Source organism: Salmo trutta, chromosome 32, assembly GCF_901001165.1.
Source record: "Salmo trutta chromosome 32, fSalTru1.1, whole genome shotgun sequence".
Classification (NCBI taxonomy): Eukaryota; Metazoa; Chordata; class Actinopteri; order Salmoniformes; family Salmonidae; genus Salmo; species Salmo trutta.
This window is the reverse complement of record NC_042988.1, coordinates 15,800,881-15,819,237: the sequence shown is the minus strand read 5'-3', so window position 1 is coordinate 15,819,237 and position 18,357 is coordinate 15,800,881. Positions and strand designations below refer to the sequence as shown.

General features: G+C 41.4%; 2 protein-coding genes across 3 annotated transcripts; one reads left to right on the top strand and one right to left on the bottom strand.

Annotated features, from left to right (window-relative positions):
- Nucleotides 1-421: 421 nt before the first annotated feature.
- Nucleotides 422-13,842, top strand: LOC115171211 (GATOR complex protein NPRL3-like). 2 transcript variants are annotated; one of them, XM_029727809.1, is made up of 14 exons: nucleotides 422-962; nucleotides 1,059-1,128; nucleotides 2,868-2,906; nucleotides 3,820-3,952; nucleotides 5,493-5,567; nucleotides 7,077-7,230; nucleotides 7,498-7,579; nucleotides 7,675-7,812; nucleotides 8,385-8,541; nucleotides 9,241-9,347; nucleotides 9,755-9,884; nucleotides 11,233-11,425; nucleotides 11,660-11,852; nucleotides 12,380-13,842. In XM_029727809.1, exons 1-14 carry the CDS (start codon nucleotides 764-766, stop codon nucleotides 12,543-12,545), a joined length of 1,836 nt encoding a protein of 611 aa, XP_029583669.1. In that variant the 5' UTR covers nucleotides 422-763; the 3' UTR covers nucleotides 12,546-13,842. The 2 variants fall into 2 exon arrangements, with proteins under 2 accessions (XP_029583669.1, XP_029583670.1); XM_029727810.1 differs by lacking the exon at nucleotides 2,868-2,906.
- LOC115171212 (DNA-3-methyladenine glycosylase) lies at nucleotides 13,409-18,142 on the bottom strand. The gene is made up of 3 exons (XM_029727811.1): nucleotides 17,540-18,142; nucleotides 14,577-14,781; nucleotides 13,409-14,218 (listed from the first exon to the last, which is right to left on the bottom strand). Exons 1-3 carry the CDS (start codon nucleotides 17,768-17,770, stop codon nucleotides 13,839-13,841), a joined length of 816 nt encoding a protein of 271 aa, XP_029583671.1. The 5' UTR covers nucleotides 17,771-18,142; the 3' UTR covers nucleotides 13,409-13,838.
- Between the last annotated feature and the right edge of the window lie 215 nt (nucleotides 18,143-18,357).

Here is an 18,357-nt window from a genome sequence, read left to right as displayed (position 1 = left end):
TATGTATTTCTTAATTCCATTCCATTCCATTCTATTTTAGATTTGTGTATTGTTGTGAATTGTTAGATACCACTGGACTGTTGGAGCTAGGAACACAAGCATTTCGCTGCACCCGCAATAACATCTGCAAAATATGTATATGTGACCAATACATTTCATTTGATTTTATGTTTTATTTGGGTCTCGAGGTGATAACATTTAAGAACCCCTGCTCTATGCTTTCCAGTTGTATTAGCCTCACGTGATCATGCTGGCTCGCGAAGCTACAGTACAGTTGCATTGCTATTGAATGTGAAAAATAACAGTGATGATATGCGAGTTTTACAACAGGGTATTTGTTTTAGAATCGACCGCTAATCAGACATAGTCACTGTAATCTCCCACCCCACTAGCGGAACTATTTTTACGGTCTACATCAAATATCAGTGTAACACACAACATTGGCAGGCAGCGCTGAGCTGGAGTAGAGAAACAACAACACATCCAGCAGATAACGGAATTATATAAGTATTCAAATATATTGTCACCGGTATATTACCGAGTGTTGTTAAGTAGTTAGTCAATGTAGCTAATGGTGCTGCGATAGCTAACATTAACCCTCAGCATTTCTTAGCTAGCATAAGCTAGTTAGCTCGGAGCTAGCTATATTTAATAATTGTTGGAAAGTCTGGCAACTGGTAGCTAGGTTTCTTATAACCATGTGACTAGCTACAGTAATGTTAAATATTAATTGACAAACAATTAGCTAACTCGACGTTAAAATATGTACATACATTCATCTTCATTTGATTTACAAGGCGAGCGAAAATCTATGTATAAACAGTCTGAAAATAGGTTCTTCAAATGTGGTGAAAAGACAAGCCCTATCAGTGTAATTTTGGTTACTTCGGGTAGCCGAGGGAACAAATTGCTCTTTAGGTACCCATTTCAACAGGTTGCAGATTGCACATCATCACTCACGAGTAAGTAGTCCTTAACAGTGTGACGTTAGCTTGCTATGTGGTGTGATATGTAAGATTTAGTAAACAATCGTCTAATCTGATGTCTTTGCCCAATAGCAAAACAGCGAAGTCCATATGCATTGAACACTACAGGAGATGTTCTTGAAGACCCAGATGGAGATTCAAGGTATTGGTCATCATATTATGTCACCTACACAATGTTTCCATGTTTAGGCTTATATTACGACGGGGAAATAAACAACATCCCTTTGAATGGAGACTGTTAGCTTTCGAAAACCCTTATCCTTGTGTAGGATTTTCAGCCATTACATCCGCCCGCATGTGGCTCGGTGTAAACTACAATTCCGATGCTGTGTTTGAAGGTTTAAAAACGTCAATAATCATCGCTTTCGAAGCGGTTTTCGAAACGTATGCTTATATGCCCCCTATCTTTCATGTCAGCGAGAAATAATCTCTCAAATAAAAAAGATACATACTTTAGTAGTTTTACACAGATCCATACACATTGTGTGCCCCCAGTTTATGAACTACACTTCCTCCTCAGTTAGCTTACACACAGGTGTTAGGAGCACGCTAGATAGCCAATTTGCACAGGTGGCGGCCTGTGTCTTCCATCAACAAGCTCTGTAACATGGAGATATGGCCCTGTGGGAACACTAACCATATAAAGGTGTGTAGTAACTTGAATACATTTTTTAAAAGTATTTCTCACTGATATGAAACATACATCCCTTATGTTTCCAATATAGTACCTCAGGCAATGCTTGTTAATGTTTAGAGCAAGTGTTGGGGCTCTCAACAAAACTTCCCTAGTCAGAAGATACTATCATCAATATGTGCTAAAGTATTTAGCATTTCTGAATGGGGTAGGGGACTGTGTGACACTGCACCAGTGTGACAGGCTTCAGCATATTCATCATACGTTTTGTTAACCAGTCAAGTTTTGGATATGTTCATATCAGAACAAAATTTGTCAACATTTGATTAATTGCGGCATGTGTGTTGGCTAGGGTCCTATTGGCTCGCGTTCACCCAAGACGGCTAGGGTTGTATTTGTGCCCTCTTGCAAATTTGTCTGTGATTTTACAGCATGGGTTCATGGCAATACACCCCTTATCTGTTATTTGGAATATGTGATTATGAAAGTCACTCTATATGTATGTCAAATAAATGGATAGGTTACATGAGCTTTTTAACCTTGTTACATAAGTGCCTTTTGTTTAACATGTGGGCTTTTAAAATGTTTGCATTTTAATTTTCAAGTGACAAGAAATGGCTGTAATAAGAAATGGCTGGCATGCAAAATAGTGGCCACAAGATACAGCATTTTTTTTAAATGAACATTTCAGTGACTCATTTAATTTAAAAGCTAGAATTTAACAAAAATACACATGCCTACAATTGATAGTTACTCAAATAAAAGCTACAGGCCTATTAACATCAAGTTAGGCTTACTCTTTACCTATTTCAACCCATCTATGATATTAACATGGTAATTTCTCTAGTAACTTGTTGTTACTTAGTTATTGCTTTGTTGTTGCGTTTTAATGGGGTTGAGTCCACTAACAAAAAAAACGAATGTTGACTACTATGCAATTACAAAGCAAATGCTAAATTACTTTCTAATAACATGTTCATAATTGTTACTGGGTTAATTATAGCATTTGTACTCCAGGACAAGAGCAATGCATCGTGAAGCGTTACAACATTTTCTGTAATCAAGTCTTTGGTACAAAAATGAGATCAATTTGCTTTTAAAAATTCATTCAAGTCACTCTCAAGTGGTAATCTTGTTTAGCTTTGTTTGTGATGTCCTTCTGTTATGCATTCTGTCCAATTGTCTGCTGCATTTATTTCTTTTGTTTGCGTTTTCTTTTTTTTTTTATGGCCCTATTCCCATTTCAGAGAACAAACTCCACTAACTGATGAACAGTTGGTAGCAGGGTAAGACCAAATCATTCTAAAACCACCTTTCCTTTGTTTAGAACACCCTTGTCTTTATTCACTCCTTCCTTCCTGTTTTGTCTTGCATATATAAATATATATCCTGTGTGTGTGTGTGTGTGTGTGTGTGTGTGTGTGTGTGTGTGTGTGTATGTACGTACATGTATATGCCTACGCCAACCTTAATCTCTGAAATTCCTGTTGAATTATTACAGATGGAATGATTCACTGGTCTATCTTGGTAAATCCTGCATTTCAATTCAGCCTTGTTAAATGATTGCTCCAGCAACGTAGATTCTTCAGTTCATTTAGCATTGGAATCCACTTCATCTGATGATATTTGATTGTTGGGAAATCAATTCTGAATAGATACATAGACTTCTTCTACATGGATAAACCAATCAGAGCCATAATAATATCCTGACTTATTTCTCAGAACAAAAACATAGCCATGATTAAGATTGGATTAGAATCTGTCCCTTTTCGGTTTTCTGGTGAATAATACCACCTAATAATGATGATATCATTTTTATTTGATGATGGGGCCGGCCTGCAGCATGAGCTATGTAAACCAGCATGAGTCTCACCTCCCTTTTACAAAGCCCTCACCTTCTCTGCCAGGGGGCTTATTCACTGTCGTCTCTCCTCTCCAAGTACTATTTACACCAGCTCCTTTCAAACTGTGATCCATCAATCAGGTTGCAGGCTGATCTATGTGATTAACCTAACCCTCCTATCCATAGTCACACTATGGCTACCATTATAGGTCAATGGACTAAATAATAAAACAAAGACAATGAAACCGAATTAGATATAATTGCCACTTTCTCAGATATCTTATTGCTCTCCTCCCTTCCTGCTCTACTCTCGGCTGGTTTACTTAGGTCTTGTTCTCCTCTCTTTCTCCAATAAGGTTCTCAGACATCATCCTCGCCACTATCTTGGCCACCAAGTCTGATATGTGTGGGAAGAAGTTTGAGCTGAAGATAGACAATGTGCGTTTCGTTGGGCACCCCACCCTCCTCCAGCATCCTCACACCATTCAGGTAAGATACTTTTTTGTGAATTTGTGATGGCCTGAGCATAAATACACATTCACCCGCAGAGATTCTCTGCCAGTCAGTCCAGCAGTACCATGAGATCTGAACTATGACTGTATATGAATGGATGGACAAAGCCATCAGTCACGTGACACAATTCATCCCTTTGTGAAGACTCAATAGCGCATTTGAAGCCAAGGAAGTCGGTTAATATGGCGTCTCATGGATACATAACATGCTTAGTTTGAGCTACTCCAGAAAGTGTCGTTGCAGGCTAGCTCAGTGCTGCCCCCTCTCAATGATTATATCAAGTTGAAGGCCTACTGGGGTACTGCAGGCTTCCATTAGTCATTCAGTAGATGCTCTTCTGCAGAGCGATTTACAGGAGCAGCTAGGGTTAAGTGCCTTGCTCAAAGGCACATTGACAGATTTTTTTACCTAGTTGGCTCGGGGATTGGAACCAGCAATCTTTTGGTTTTAAAATAATCAGTTCAAGGACATACATCTGGTGTAATAGAAGCAATTATTGGTACCATGCTTGTCTTAGAATATTTTCATTTATTTACATGAAGATTTACATTTTCCCAATCACTATTTTCTGCAAACAATTCCTGCAGTACTGCGGTCGGCTTTGAACTTCGTGGCTTCAATGAGAGGGGGCAGTTCTTCTCCCCTCGATCTGAAACGGCAATTCTCATTTGACTTCTAATTCCACTCTGACCCTGTGAATTCAGGTCCCTCGCTCCATCTAGTGGAAGAAGTGCCTTACATCTCAGTGTTTCACAATCATTATTTGACAATTCACAGAAGTAAGATAGAATGGTTGAATATAAGGGGTAGAGAAATCATTTGGAGTGAAATTCTAGACAAATATTGAAATGGTTTGTAATGTAACTAAAACTTATCTAACCTAAGTAGGTTGATGATAGGTACTATTCCATTCACTGGACTACATGTGGCCTATTGGAGGGTTGAAATTAGTGTCCTGATGAACCTGATAACACATTTCTCAACTGGTGCAGTGAATCATTTGCTTTCCATAAAGACATGTATTTAATCCATGTGAATTGTATGCTGTTGATTGTATCCAAATGGCAATTTCTCATCAGTGTGATCCCCTAAAAACCTAGCCTGAGCTGTATGTTAGAATCCTTACAAAATGGCCCTTTTCAGAAATTATACCAACAATTCATGAGCTATGGCTCTCATAGAATGTTATTTAAAAGCTTAATTGAATACCTACTGTAATAAACCAAGCTTTAAAAAGTGCAATTATATATTTATGTATTTTTGTAAATAAGATGTTGAAAATAGCAGTATAAAAGGCATGAATAAAAGGAGACATTTACAGCTGTTTATTCTTGTCTAGAGAACTTTGTCACAGGACAAACATGAATGTTTTCACTGTGTTGTTTTATACATTTCAATACATACAATAGCAAGTATTATGATTTAAATAGTGATGTGCAAAGCCATTGATCATAGTCAGAATGATTTAGAACATCTATTATCTATTATATTTATGATCTTATTTCTTTCTGTCCAGGTGTCCAAGACAGACCCCTCACCTAAGAGGGAGATGCCCACCATGATCCTGTTCAGTGTTGTGTTTGCTCTGAGGGTAAGAACATCATTTTTATTTTATTTTCCACAAATAGCTTTCTCTTTCCTCTTGAATATAATTATTGTCATGTCAATAATATTCCTCTTAATTTGATGAATAAGTGCTAATACTCAGGTTTGGATTAGCTAAATGTTTTCCACATTATGTACATATTTTACAAACACCACATTCATTGGTGATAAATAAATTTTCTCTAAATAAATTAAATAAATCAGCTGGTAATTTGGGTGGGTGAGGCCAGGTCAGGGAGAGTGCTTTCTCAGAAAGGGATGGGTCTCTTGGGGTGATAACATTCCAGCATTGGGCCTATCTGTGGTGGAAAGAAGGGTGAGAGCTGGGCGGGGGCAGTGGGCTCTGTTTAATCACTCTACCCAGCATGGCACTACCCTCCCCTGGGCATGACTCAGCCTGGCAGACTGCTGATTCATTGGAGGCTGCCTAACCCTGCACAGCTGAGACCGGGTGGAATGTGCACAGTCATGTTCTAACCTCATATCTGCCCAGCAACCCACCCAGCCTGTCACTCACTGGCATTTTCTACGGCTCTGCGCCTAACATGACCATGCAGAAAATTATGTCCTGCCCTTTTGACTTGTTTGGTTTTTATTTTGAAATATGAGTAATTTGTTTAAATACACTATTGATTCATATTTTTTGTAATTGAGTGCCAGTAATGTCACTCAATGTCGGTTCACACAAAATGATTTAACTGCAAAAATAAAATTTGATATGTATGTATTGATAAAATATCTGATATTATTTTTGTATAGTATGCACATGTTTTAAATTAGCAGTTTGGAACTAGGGCCATTTTACCACTCAATAATAAAAAAGTTATTATTGAACCTCTAAATGGTTTATGTTGCTAATATTGCTGTTTTGAAGGTACTTAGAGATCACAATATGTTTTGCAGTCAGCAATGCTGCTAATACTCAGGTCTAGTGATGTAAACAAACCGATATCTTGGGTTACTGACTTGCCGGACCATAGATTCCCTATTTGTTACAATTACAATGTAATAATTTAGTAGATGCTCACAATTTCAACCAATGTGTTATAACTATTAAAGATTTATAATCATCTACAAACTAATAATAAAGTACATTTTAGTAGTAGAAAATTCAAGGGATATTTCGCGATTTTGTCAATTAAGACCCTTTATCTACTTCCCCAGAGTCAGATGAACTTGTGGATACCATTTGTATGTCTGCGTGCAGTTTGAAGGAAGTTGCTAACTAGCTCAAGCGCAATTGCTAACTGTGAACTTCCAGTCCTAACGCTAGTAAGCATTGGCTCACGAAACAACCTTTCACTTCCTTCATACTGGACGCAGAGACATAAAAATTGTATTGACGAGTTCATCTGACTATGGGGAATTAGATAAAGGGCCTTAATTGCCACAATCTCGAAGTGTCCCTTTAACCAAGTTGAAGTGTGATCAGTGTTCCAGTTGCTTTGCACCAGTGTCTCATAATGCCGTCTCTCTGTCCCTGCGCCCCTTACAGGCCAACGCCGACCCGTCAGTCATCAGCTGCATGCACAACCTGTCCCGGCGCATCGCCATCGCCCTGCAGCACGAGGAGCGCCGCTGCCAGTACCTCACCAGAGAGGCCAAGCTGATGCTGGCCGTGCAGGACGAGGTCACCAACATGACCGAGAGTGAGTCACATGCTACATTACCCAAAACACACCACTCAGTGCTTGAGTCTAGTACCAAAAAGTACCCGCCATTAAGGACCGTATACCATGAAGTACCCACTTTACTGATAGCATTTTACAGAACAATGCAGATATTTTCCTCTCCATATTGTTCCAAAGAAGATGGGGATGAGAGTTGTCTTTGACAAAGTCTTCACGCGACATGGATTTACAATGTCATGGAGAGGTCAATGTATGTGACTTGATTTTCGGTGTTTTCGTTCTTAGCTGATGGCAGCCCTCAGTCACCGTTCAGACAAATCCTTCCTAAATGCAAGCTTGCCAGGGACTTGAAGGAGGCATATGACAGGTTTGTAAAAACACCCTACAAAATCATGTATTTGTGGATAGTTTCTTTGTTCTTACAGTGCAGGTGTAATAATAGAGTCTGTGTTGTGTTTCTAGCCTGTGTACAACAGGGGTGGTGAGGCTCCATATCAACAACTGGCTGGAGGTGAGCTTCTGTTTACCTCACAAGATCCACCGGGTAGGGGGCAACCACGTGCCCCCAGAGGCTCTGGAGCGTAGCCTCAAGGCCATAAGGTGTGAGCTACTGAACACTGTTTGTGACGTGTGGGTTACAAGTTGTAACTGAAGGTAGAACTTTGTAGGCTTTCATTGTATGTGGACATTTGGTTGATCTGTATTCTGGAAAGTTGTACAGTAATCATATACAGAGGCTGTGAGAGAGAACTCTTTGTGGTAACAGTTAGCTCTTGTGGCCTGCTTCTTTATGTGGAACTATTAACTGCATCTGGTGAGCAGCTTTACCAATGATTTCCTGTAGGCCACAGTGCCACCTAATGGCATTCTTTATTTACTTCTTCTGCCTTTCACATGCTTATGTTTAGTCAAACCAATGTTACAGCGTCTTCATCTCAAAATACTACAACTCCAATTTGTCCCTTAGTAAAACATGCAATGAAACTTAAATATAAGCCATAATGATAGCTATATATTATGAGTATTTTCCAAGAGAGAAAAAAGTACATTTCTAGCAATGAAGGGGCACTAAGTATATTTCCATACACTTCATGGACTATATAGAATGTAACTAGTGATAATTAGTCATTAACATAGGCTCTGTGTTAAATGTATGTGTTGTTGTCCCCCAGGCCGTATCATGCTCTGCTGTTGCTGGACAGTGAGAAGGCTCTGCTGGCCCAGCTGCCTTTGGACTGCTCTCCTGCTCTGGTGCGCCTCATTAAGACCTGCTCTGCAGTCAAGAACCTGCAGCAGCTGGCACAGGATGCAGACCTGAACCTGCTACAGGTTGGTAGGAGCACCTTGTATCAGTGACACCAGCCATGGGTATTTGATTTAATTATTTTAATACTTATTTTCTGTGTATTTGAGTATTTTCAAATAATGTGGCTGAATAAAATACTTATTGGAAGTATGTAAATGTATTTCAAATAATTTCAAATAAATAGCCTACTATTTGAAAGCATTTTCAAATACTAATTTCAAATACTATTTTCAAATGCCCGGGTTAAATGCATAGGAGTGTATTTGAGTCAAGTGTATTTTAGTATTTTTAAATACTTTCCAAAGTGTATTTCCAAATACGTTCCAATATTCAACTACTTGTCTTTAAAAATGAAATATAAATACTTACTTCCAAATGTATTTGAAAGCAATTGAAATACCCTAAATAGTATTTGAAGCCAGGTTTAGTTGACATCGGCCCACTTTTCAACAGGGGACTATATTTAATTCTAAGTTGCTGAACACTAACATGCTGCAATATAAAGAATTGTCAATATAAAGAATAGCAAGTCATTACAAACTGTCCTCAATGTCACGCCATAGCGTTGGTGTCATGTTGCTGTTCTCATACTGCCATCTAGTGGAGTAAATTAGGAATCTTCTTTCTCTTCAGTAATATTTAATTTCAATAGACAGGTTCTGTCCATGCCCAATAATTCATTTTCACAGTTACATTTTTGTTTCTGTTCGTTGTGTGTGCAGATCTTCCAGATTGCTGCTCACCTGGTGTACTGGGGAAAAGCCATCATAGTGTACCCTCTGTGTGAGAACAATGTCTACATGCTGTCCCCACACGCCAACATCAGCCTGTGAGTATCTGTGTGTGTTTGAACAGCCTCGTGCTCCCTTTCTCTCCTTCTCTCATTCCTGCCATGCCTCATTAACAGGGTGTGTACTGAGAGGTGGCTAAACTAATGAACCAGACACTGTAATCTGTACATCCATTTTATACCAACATAATACGCTGTCATCATAAGCATCAGGGTGCTAATGTTGAATTATGACCTAATGATTGGATGGTGAATCTATAACAAAATGTGATGTCATTATGTTAACCCATTATTTTTGTTGACTGAATTAGATTTTCTTTGGGCCACTGTGTTTGTCTGTGTTTTGTACTGTAGACTGAAAGGATTCTCTCATGCTTGAACATTTGTACCGGGTACAATATGAATATGAAGAAGTAAGAAATCACCATTTCCTTCTTCTTGCATAGGTACTCTCCATTGGCTGAGGCGTTTGGCCAGCAGTTCCCAGGACATGACCTGCCTTCCTTGCTGGCCAAGTTCTCCCTTCCCCTCTCACTGTCTGAGTTTAGGAACCCACTGGATGCTTCTGTGCAGGAGGTAGGTCTATTAGGAAATACCGTAATTTCCGGACTATAAGCCGCAACTTTTTTCCCACGCTTTGAACCTCGCGGCTTAAACAATGATGCGGCTAATATATGGATTTTTCCCGCTTTCAATTTTTTTCTCTCCAAAAAAACACATTCTGTGACGTGCTCAGTTTTTTGGCGGCATGAAGCTTTCATTAGACCAATGAAATTGCCGAACGGGTTAAGGTCAAACAACTTTTTTGTTTACTGTTTAGATTAAATCGAGTGCTCTCAAACTTCCCATCATTCTGATTACGGTAGTCATTTTGTCACCCTGATTCCTGGGGGCACAACAAAGTATTTGCAGCCACTCGACATCAGTGTAAATCGTGCATTTAAGGTGGCGCTCCGTGTTCAGTGGGAGGCTTGGATGACAAGTGGGGAGAAATCCTTCACTAAAACGGGCCGCAAGCGAAGAGCAACTTATGGTCAAGTCTGCCAGTGGGTCCTGACAGCGTGGAGCATTGTCAAAAAATCCACTATCATCAACGGGTTTCGAAAGGCTGGACTGCTGTGTGTTGAAGAGGGCTCAGCGGGGGATTTGTCTCCGAATGAAAGTGACGAGAGCGACAATGAAAACGATCCAATATCGGATGAAGCAATTCTGAGGCTATTCAACTCCGACACCGAAGGAGATGACTTCAGTGGTTTCAGTGCACAGGAGGAGGAAGATAATGACCAATGACTTTCTTGGTAGGGTACTGTTTACTGCTAATTTTTTATTTTTTGTTACAAGCTGTGTTTCGTTAAAGCCTGTGTAAAGTTCATTTGTTTCAATGTACCGGTAGGCACCTGCGGCTTATAGACACGTGCGGCTTATTTATGTTCAAAATAATATATATTTTTTAATTCAGTGGGTGCGGCTTATATTCAGGTGTGCTTAATAGTCCGGAAATTACGGTACACACGCTCGTTTTGACTAAAAGATAGCTTCCAGAAAGCTACTCAGCATATAATCAGAAATGCTGATGTCTGAAGCAGAAAGAACGTCTGGGCTCTCTCCCAGACCCATCCTGGTTTGGCTGAGCTCTCTAAGCAAAGATGATAAATTATAAAAGACATCACATCAACTCCATCCTTCTCAACATCTATTTTTCATGAGAACAGGACCAGAACACGCAGCTATTTCTTGGCTCTATTTTGGGCCAGGTTGGAACCTGTCTGTCTGAAACAGATGCGCCCAGTTACAGGGAGACACTTCTTCCAGTTCCACTTGTTCAGTTTTTTTCTTTGAGTGGTGTCTCTGACCCAGTTTGTCCCTTCTCCTTTCCCCTCCCCTCCACCCCCTTCCCTCTCCGCCTCCCTCCTCCTCTGGCCAGGCCCAGCTGATCCAGATGGTGGTGTGGATGCTCCAGCGGCGCCTGCTGATCCAGCTCCATACATACGTATGTCTGCTGGTGCCCCCCAGTGAGGAGGAGCCAGGTCTGCTGCGGGACGAGGAGCTCCCCCAGGTGGCCCGGGTGGGGGGCCGCAGCCTCAGCACGCCCAGTGCCCTCAGCTTCGGATCCCCAAGTATGTGAACTTCCCCTTCAACCAACTGTCTTGCACTCTGGGGGTGAAGTGTTGATGAAGTACGCTCTATCTTTATGATAGAGGATGTACTACCGTACCTGGTTAACCTGTTCAATAGGGTTATCTGCTACAATTGTGCCTCTAGTCAGCTAATCATCAACCCCTGTCTGTTATTCCTTCTCCTCAATGTCTGTCTCTCTCATTCTCTCCACCCCTCACTCTCTCTCTCTGTAGCCAGCAGTGATGACATGACCCTGACCAGTCCCAGTATGGATAACTCCAGTGCAGAACTGCTTCCTGGTGGAGACTCTCCGCTAAACAGGAGGATGACCGAGACGTTACTGGCCAGCCTGACAGAGCATGAGCGTCAGGTCATCCTCAACATTCCGGCTGCACAGAGCCCTGAAGACCTGCGCATGTTTGCCAGGTACAGTATGTCTCCTGCCCTTTACTAGTTGGCACCAAGGTGGGCTACTGTATTTCAGTGGCTGTGGACAGTGGCGTAATGGCGCCCTCTATTGTGTAACAGCCAGTATGAGAGGTGGGCTGGGTCGTTTTGAAGGACCTGGGCTGGAGGCTCTTGTGACTCGTATATCTTCAGAACAAACATACATCTGTCAGCTTGGTCTTGTGGAGAATTAAAGGATTTTTGTTCAAGGCGTTGAAAAAATATTTTTCTCATCCTGTCGTCATGTAAGAATATATGGGAAAGAGAATGTTATTTTTCGGAGGTGTAACAAATTATTGAGTTGCAGAAGTGAGAAAAAGCTTGAAGGAAAAATGCCAAAGCCCTAAGCAGTGAATCAATAGTGTGACTGCATAGTGTGCAGGATGCACTAATGTGATTACTGGCTCTAACAAGTGCTGCTTCATGCTAGATTTACTCAGCTGATGATTTGGTGGAGAATTTGCTTTAGTCTCATTTCTCTGCCTGTTGTGTGATGTTCCTTCCAGGCTGCTGCACTACTTCCGAGGGCACCATCACCTGGAAGAGATCATGTATAATGAAAACATGAGGCGCTCTCAGCTGAAGACCCTCTTTGACAAATTCAGAAGTGTTCTGGTGGTCACCAACCATGAGGACCCTGTCATCTCCCTCTTCCAGTCTCCTCTGGAGTAGAGGTCTGTCATCTCCCTCTTCCAGTCTCCTCTGGAGTAGAGGTCTGTCATCTCCCTCTTCCAGTCTCCTCTGGAGTAGAGGTCTGTCATCTCCCTCTTCCAGTCTCCTCTGGAGTAGAGAGGTCTGTCATCTCCCTCTTCCAGTCTCCTCTGGAGTAGAGGTCTGTAATCTCCCTCTTCCAGTCTCCTCTGGAGTAGAGAGGTCTGTCATCTCCCTCTTCCAGTCTCCTCTGGAGTAGAGAGGTCTGTCATGAGATGAAGGACCCTTTCTGAAATACCAGACGGACAGAATGATACGGACTGCTGCTGTACAAAGGCCTTATTATGGTGCTTGCTGCTTTCAGCCAACTGGATAATATTGCAATTTGAGGTAACTAATATACTGTACTCATCTATCAATGCACTGGGAAAAAAATACTGATTTAAAAAAAAGCACAACGGTCTGCTCCGCTTGGGGGAATGTGAGCAAATGTATATAGCTTTTAGGTGATCTAATTTTTCCCTTTGCCTCTTAGATGTTTTACGTTCAATGCCTTGTTTTCAATACTACATGATTGAATAACAGTGTGTGAAGAGCTTTACTGATACCTATAAATTGGGCAGTTTAAACACTGTACTCCACCCACTTGAGCCTTTCCAATTAGAGGATTTGGGGGATTCCCAAAAGTGATAAATCATCTCCAACAAACACAATGTAGGAAAACAACCCCAATGCTAATTCCAGGCTGCAGGCAAGGCTGCCTCCCCCAGGAGTCTCAGTGGGAGGGAAAGAATGAAAAGATGCCAAACATCAGACATGATGTTTCTGCTTTGAGAGGAGCACGACGTTTCAAACATCTGTGAAATCAATGATTCCAAGAGAACTTTTCAAGCAAGGACTTTTATTAAAAAACAGGTGGAAGATTGAGAATGACTGGAATGGAAATTCTAGTTGCTTTGATAGCAGGGAGGGGAGGCTAGATCAAATATTTTACAGATGTTTGGAATGTAGTTTAATCATTTGTAGCATACAAATATGGCATATTCCATATCTGTGGGATTTGTGTTTGGGCAACAATGTGTGTATCTAAGTAGAAGTAATGATATATTGAGTCTGGATTCCCCTCGGAGCAAACATTTTGGCTTTGGGTCTTTTGCAATGATTTCCCCATAGCTAGACCAAATTACTGAAATAGCTCATAGCTGACATGTTTTCACTTGCATTATGTCTGTAAAAACCTGGTTATAGTTAAGAAAAAAAACGTTAAGTATGTACTCATCATGGTTTGATACAATTCCAAAAATATTCCCAGTTTCAACTCTCTGTCTCTGCCTGTTCGTCCACTACACTCACACAGTGGTGACCACGCAGATAGAAGCGAAGGGGTTTGGTGGCCCATTCCCCATGAGAGTCAATGCCGATCCGGCTTGCTGAGACCACCTCCTTGAGGTCTGGCTCCTGCGGTCCTATCTGGGGGTCCCTCTCCAGCCATACCTCTGGCTCTGAGGCTAGGTCTCTCCGGTCAAAGCAGCGTGGTATGTCCAGGGCCTGGCACAGCTTTGAGGGACCATTGCATAGCTCCTTGTCCTTCAGGGGCCGGGCCCCCTCCCTCCGCCTGGCTGTCCGCAGCTGCCTCATAAGAGGCAGGCCATGTAGAGGCTCCAGAGCCCGCAGAAGCACGGCAGCACCCTCCCCTAGAGAGAACACACACAGGGAATGATAGAGGGGAGCCATACTGTCTCCTTCCTTTGCCCTTTCTCCAGTGTGAATGAATGGATAATAACATGGTGCAACATATAATATAACGTCTTCAATAATGAGAAACAGTTGAAAAAAAAGAGAGAACTATCGCCTAATGAAAGTAACATGGGGGAGTCTGGGAGATACAACACTACTTAGTCTCTAATGAGGTGATTTTCCTACAGATAAGGCCAACACACTAAACTTTACTGCATGCAAAGTTTTAATGGCAGTTTGGTTTATTAATGGTGGTTTGTTCCACTGCCTTCAGGTTAAGCCTGGCTGTTGTACTGTTTTGTTGTATGGTCTTACCTTGACTGGAAACATTCATACAGAGGTAGATGCCATAGATGGGGTATACATAGATGGTGCCAGGTTTCATAAACATTGCTGTGTTCCTCTCAGTGCATTTTCCCCCAGCAGAGTGAGAGGCTTTGTCCTTTCCTCCCAGGTAGGCCTCAGTCTCCACCACCCTCCCTCTCAGCTCAGTGCCATCCGCACTCCGACGCACCAATACCTTGCAGCACAAACAAGGGATGGCCTAAATAAAGACTTTCTTTCATGTGTGTCCTCAGTGGGTAAGTCTTCAGTAGGAACTTGATCTATTGTTGTCTCTGAAGAGAACTAGACTACATGTGTGGGGTCACAATAAGCCCTGGTGATGGTGTGTGCCAATGGCTGTGCAACCGCTGGCTGGACTCCAATGTTGATACAGGAACACAGAAACAACACACATTTTCCCACCATGTTCAGCTAGATCATTCAACTCAAGAGGTGAAAAAGTTGTCTATCAACAATGACAAGCCACCAGGGTCTGACAATCTAGATGGAAAATTACTGAGGATAATAGCAGACAATATTGCCACATCTTCAATTTAAGCCTACTAGAGAGTGTACCCTCAGGCCTGGAGAGAAGCTAAAGTCATTCCGCTACCCAAGAATAGTAAAGCCCCCTCTACTGGCTCAAATAACCGACCAATCAGCCTGTTACCAACCCTTAGGAAACTTCTGGGAAAAATGGTGTTTGACCAGATACAATGCTATTTTAGAGTAAACAAATTGACAACAGAATTTCAGCATGCTTATAGGGAAGGACACTCAACAAGCACAGCACTTACACAAATGACTGATGATTGGCTGAGAGAAATTGATGATAAAATGATTGTGGGGGCTGTCTTGTAGACTTTAGTGCAGCTTTTGACATTATCGATCATAGTCTGCTGCTGGAAAAACGTATGTGTTATGGCTTTACACCCCCTGCTATAATGTGGATAAAGAGTTACTTGTCTTAATGGAAGCCTATCAAATATAATCCAGTTAGAATCAGGACTTCTTAATAACAACATGCCACTGACTGAATAAAGCCAGAGTGTCTATGTATGCGGATGACTCAACACTATACACGTCAGCTACTACAGCGACTGAAATGACTGCAACACTTAGCAAAGAGCTGCAGTTAGTTTCAGAGTGGGTGGCAAGGAATAAGTTAGCCCTAAATATTTCTAAAACTAAAAGCATTGTATTTGGAACAAAACACTCACTAAACCCTAAACCTCAACTAAATCTTGTAATAAATAATGTGGAAATTGAGCAAGTTGAGGTGACTAAACTGCTTGGAGACACTAGATTGTAAAATGTCATGGTTAAAACATATTGATGCAGTAGTAGCTAAGATGGGGAGAAGTCTGTCTATAATAAAGCAATGCTCTGCCTTCTTAACACTATCAACAAGGCAGGTCCTACAGGCCCAAGTTTTGTCGCACCTTGACTACTGTTCAGTCGAGTGGTCAGGTGCCACAAAAAATTGCAATTGGCTCAGAACAGGACAGCTGGCCCTTGGATGTACACAGAGAGCTAATATTAATAATATGCATGTCAATCTCTCCTGGCTGAAAGTGGAGGAGAGATTGACTTCACTACTTTTATTTATGAGAGGTATTGACATGTTGAATGCACCAAACTGTCTGTCTAAACTACTGACTGTGAAGCAACACAAACATTGGCACAAACACATGCATACACACGATAATACACACTATACATACACATAGATTTAGTACTGTAGATATGTGGTAGTGGTGTAGTAGGGGCCTGAGGGCACACAGCGTGTTGTAAAATCTGTGAATGTATTGCAACGTTTTAAAATTGTATAAACTGCCTTAATTTTGCTGGACCCCAGGAAGAGTAGCTGCTGCTTTGGCAGCAGCTAATGGGGATCCATAATAAATACAAATACAAAATCAACAGAGGCCATGAGATTCCATTGAGAAAGCATTTAGTATAGATGGAGCTGGGGGGGACAAAGTAGTATAAAATGAGGTTAATGTGAGAAGGAAAGAAATAAGTCCTCTCCCATCAGTTGTTTGGATCTCAGTCAGCACCAACTACTCAGAGTCAGAGGGTTTCTTTCAGTGCCGTTGAAAGAAGTCACCATTGAGGAGAGCAATTATTTCAGCATTGAGCAAAGGACTGTTCACAAACCACACTGTGTTCTGAGGCAGTGTGTGCTGGAATGCATAATCACACCGGGGGGGAACCAAGCTTCTCTGACAATTAACAACCAGCCCGGAAGCCTTGCCACATGATAATGGCTTTCATACTTTTTATTACAGCCTTCCTGTAAACTGGTCCAGACATAGCTTAATTAAACACAAACATGCACAGGATTCAGCCACTGGAGGGCTTAAAAAGAAGCAATGTGGAAAGGAGTCATGGCTATGATTATTAATAGTAACTCTGCATACACAAGCACTTCCTGGCTTTGAAATTTGCTGGTCGTTTGAATGCAAGCACAGTGTTTCTGTTCAGGATTAAAATAGATGACCTTTCCAACTCTTAGTTGCAACAATAATCCTTAGAGGTGACTAAAGATTGTTACACCAGATAATTTTTGTTCCATGAAGTAATCCAACAATATGTACGCTACCATCTTGTCTATTTCAAGTCTTCTCTCATTGATCGAGACTGGTGTCTGTCCTTCATGATATGAGCACCTTGGGGTGGACACCCACCAGTCTCGATCAATGAGAAAAGACTTGAAATAGACAAGATGGTGGCGTACACATTGTTGGATTACTTCAGGGAGCAAAGAAAGTTCAATCAATCTGTAGCTATATCAGAGGTAGACATTAGTCCACAAGGAGCCCCCTTCCCATCACGAGGGCTGCCCTAGTCATAGGCCTACCTACTGTGTTATAATCATATCATCTATATCTGATCAAGGGTTGTTCAACAGCAGTTTGGGTTACAATGATGTTTGATTCTAGGGAACGTACCTTGCCCAGGAATGCTTTAGCCAAACTTATACAGGGCTGGTTGAAGAACTCTTCTCCAAGCCTTTGAGGGTCCCCCTCCTTGGAGAAGTACTGACTCTTCACTGTCCCTGGTTTAACATCACCGCACTCATGGTCATGGACGGTAGACCTCACCTGTCTCAGTGACACGCCCCTTTTGACTTGGTCCTCGGTCTCCGGTGCGGATATTTGCGTCCTCTTTCGCCCTGACATGCTTCATTGCTTGATGTACCCGAGCTTGTAATCGAGTAAAAATATCTACCTAGACAGAGATACTTATAACTAACCCTTTCATCTGTGACCTAGCTTGTTAACTAGACATGTTTTTTGTTGTTGCCTATACTAAGGCTAAAAGCATTAGCTAGCTAAGTTAGTCTTTTTGTTTTGTTGCAACGATGTAGGGTTGTTGAGGCACATTTAAGTTAGCCAGAACATACATACCTATTCAGTATGCAACATCAATAATGTCCGTTTCGTATGTATTAATCGGAAATTGGTTTTGCACCCACAAATTATTTGTTATAAGAAATATTTGTCAAAAGCCGGTTTGGCTTGCTAGTTAGCTAGCTGTATCGCTTGGGATGCTGGGTTTCTGCTGCGTTGATAACTAAGTGGGAAGGTGGTAATTACCAGTTGTAAAGTCGTCAATACGAGTTGGGTGCATTCACGTGCTTTGAACTTGTTGAGAAACGCCGATTGGCTCATGTCAACCATCGACAAAAAGTACAGCTATCATGCTCGCAAACAAATTATAGTAATAGAAAAACACATGAATAGATTGTTTTCTATAAATACTGTTT

Bases quoted from the DNA above. Each gene is read 5' to 3' on its own strand.
- LOC115171211 (XM_029727809.1), top strand. From the start codon at position 764: ATGTACATACATTCATCTTCATTTGATTTACAAGGCGAGCGAAAATCT. The intron at 11,426-11,659 runs GTATGTGAACTT...CTCTCTCTGTAG, and splicing joins CCTCAGCTTCGGATCCCCAA to CCAGCAGTGATGACATGACC. The intron at 11,853-12,379 runs GTACAGTATGTC...TGTTCCTTCCAG, and splicing joins GACCTGCGCATGTTTGCCAG to GCTGCTGCACTACTTCCGAG.
- LOC115171212 (XM_029727811.1), bottom strand. From the start codon at position 17,770: ATGTCAGGGCGAAAGAGGACGCAAATATCCGCACCGGAGACCGAGGAC. The intron at 14,782-17,539 runs GTACGTTCCCTA...TTGTGCTGCAAG, and splicing joins CTAAAGCATTCCTGGGCAAG to GTATTGGTGCGTCGGAGTGC. The intron at 14,219-14,576 runs GTAAGACCATAC...TGTTCTCTCTAG, and splicing joins TATGAATGTTTCCAGTCAAG to GGGAGGGTGCTGCCGTGCTT.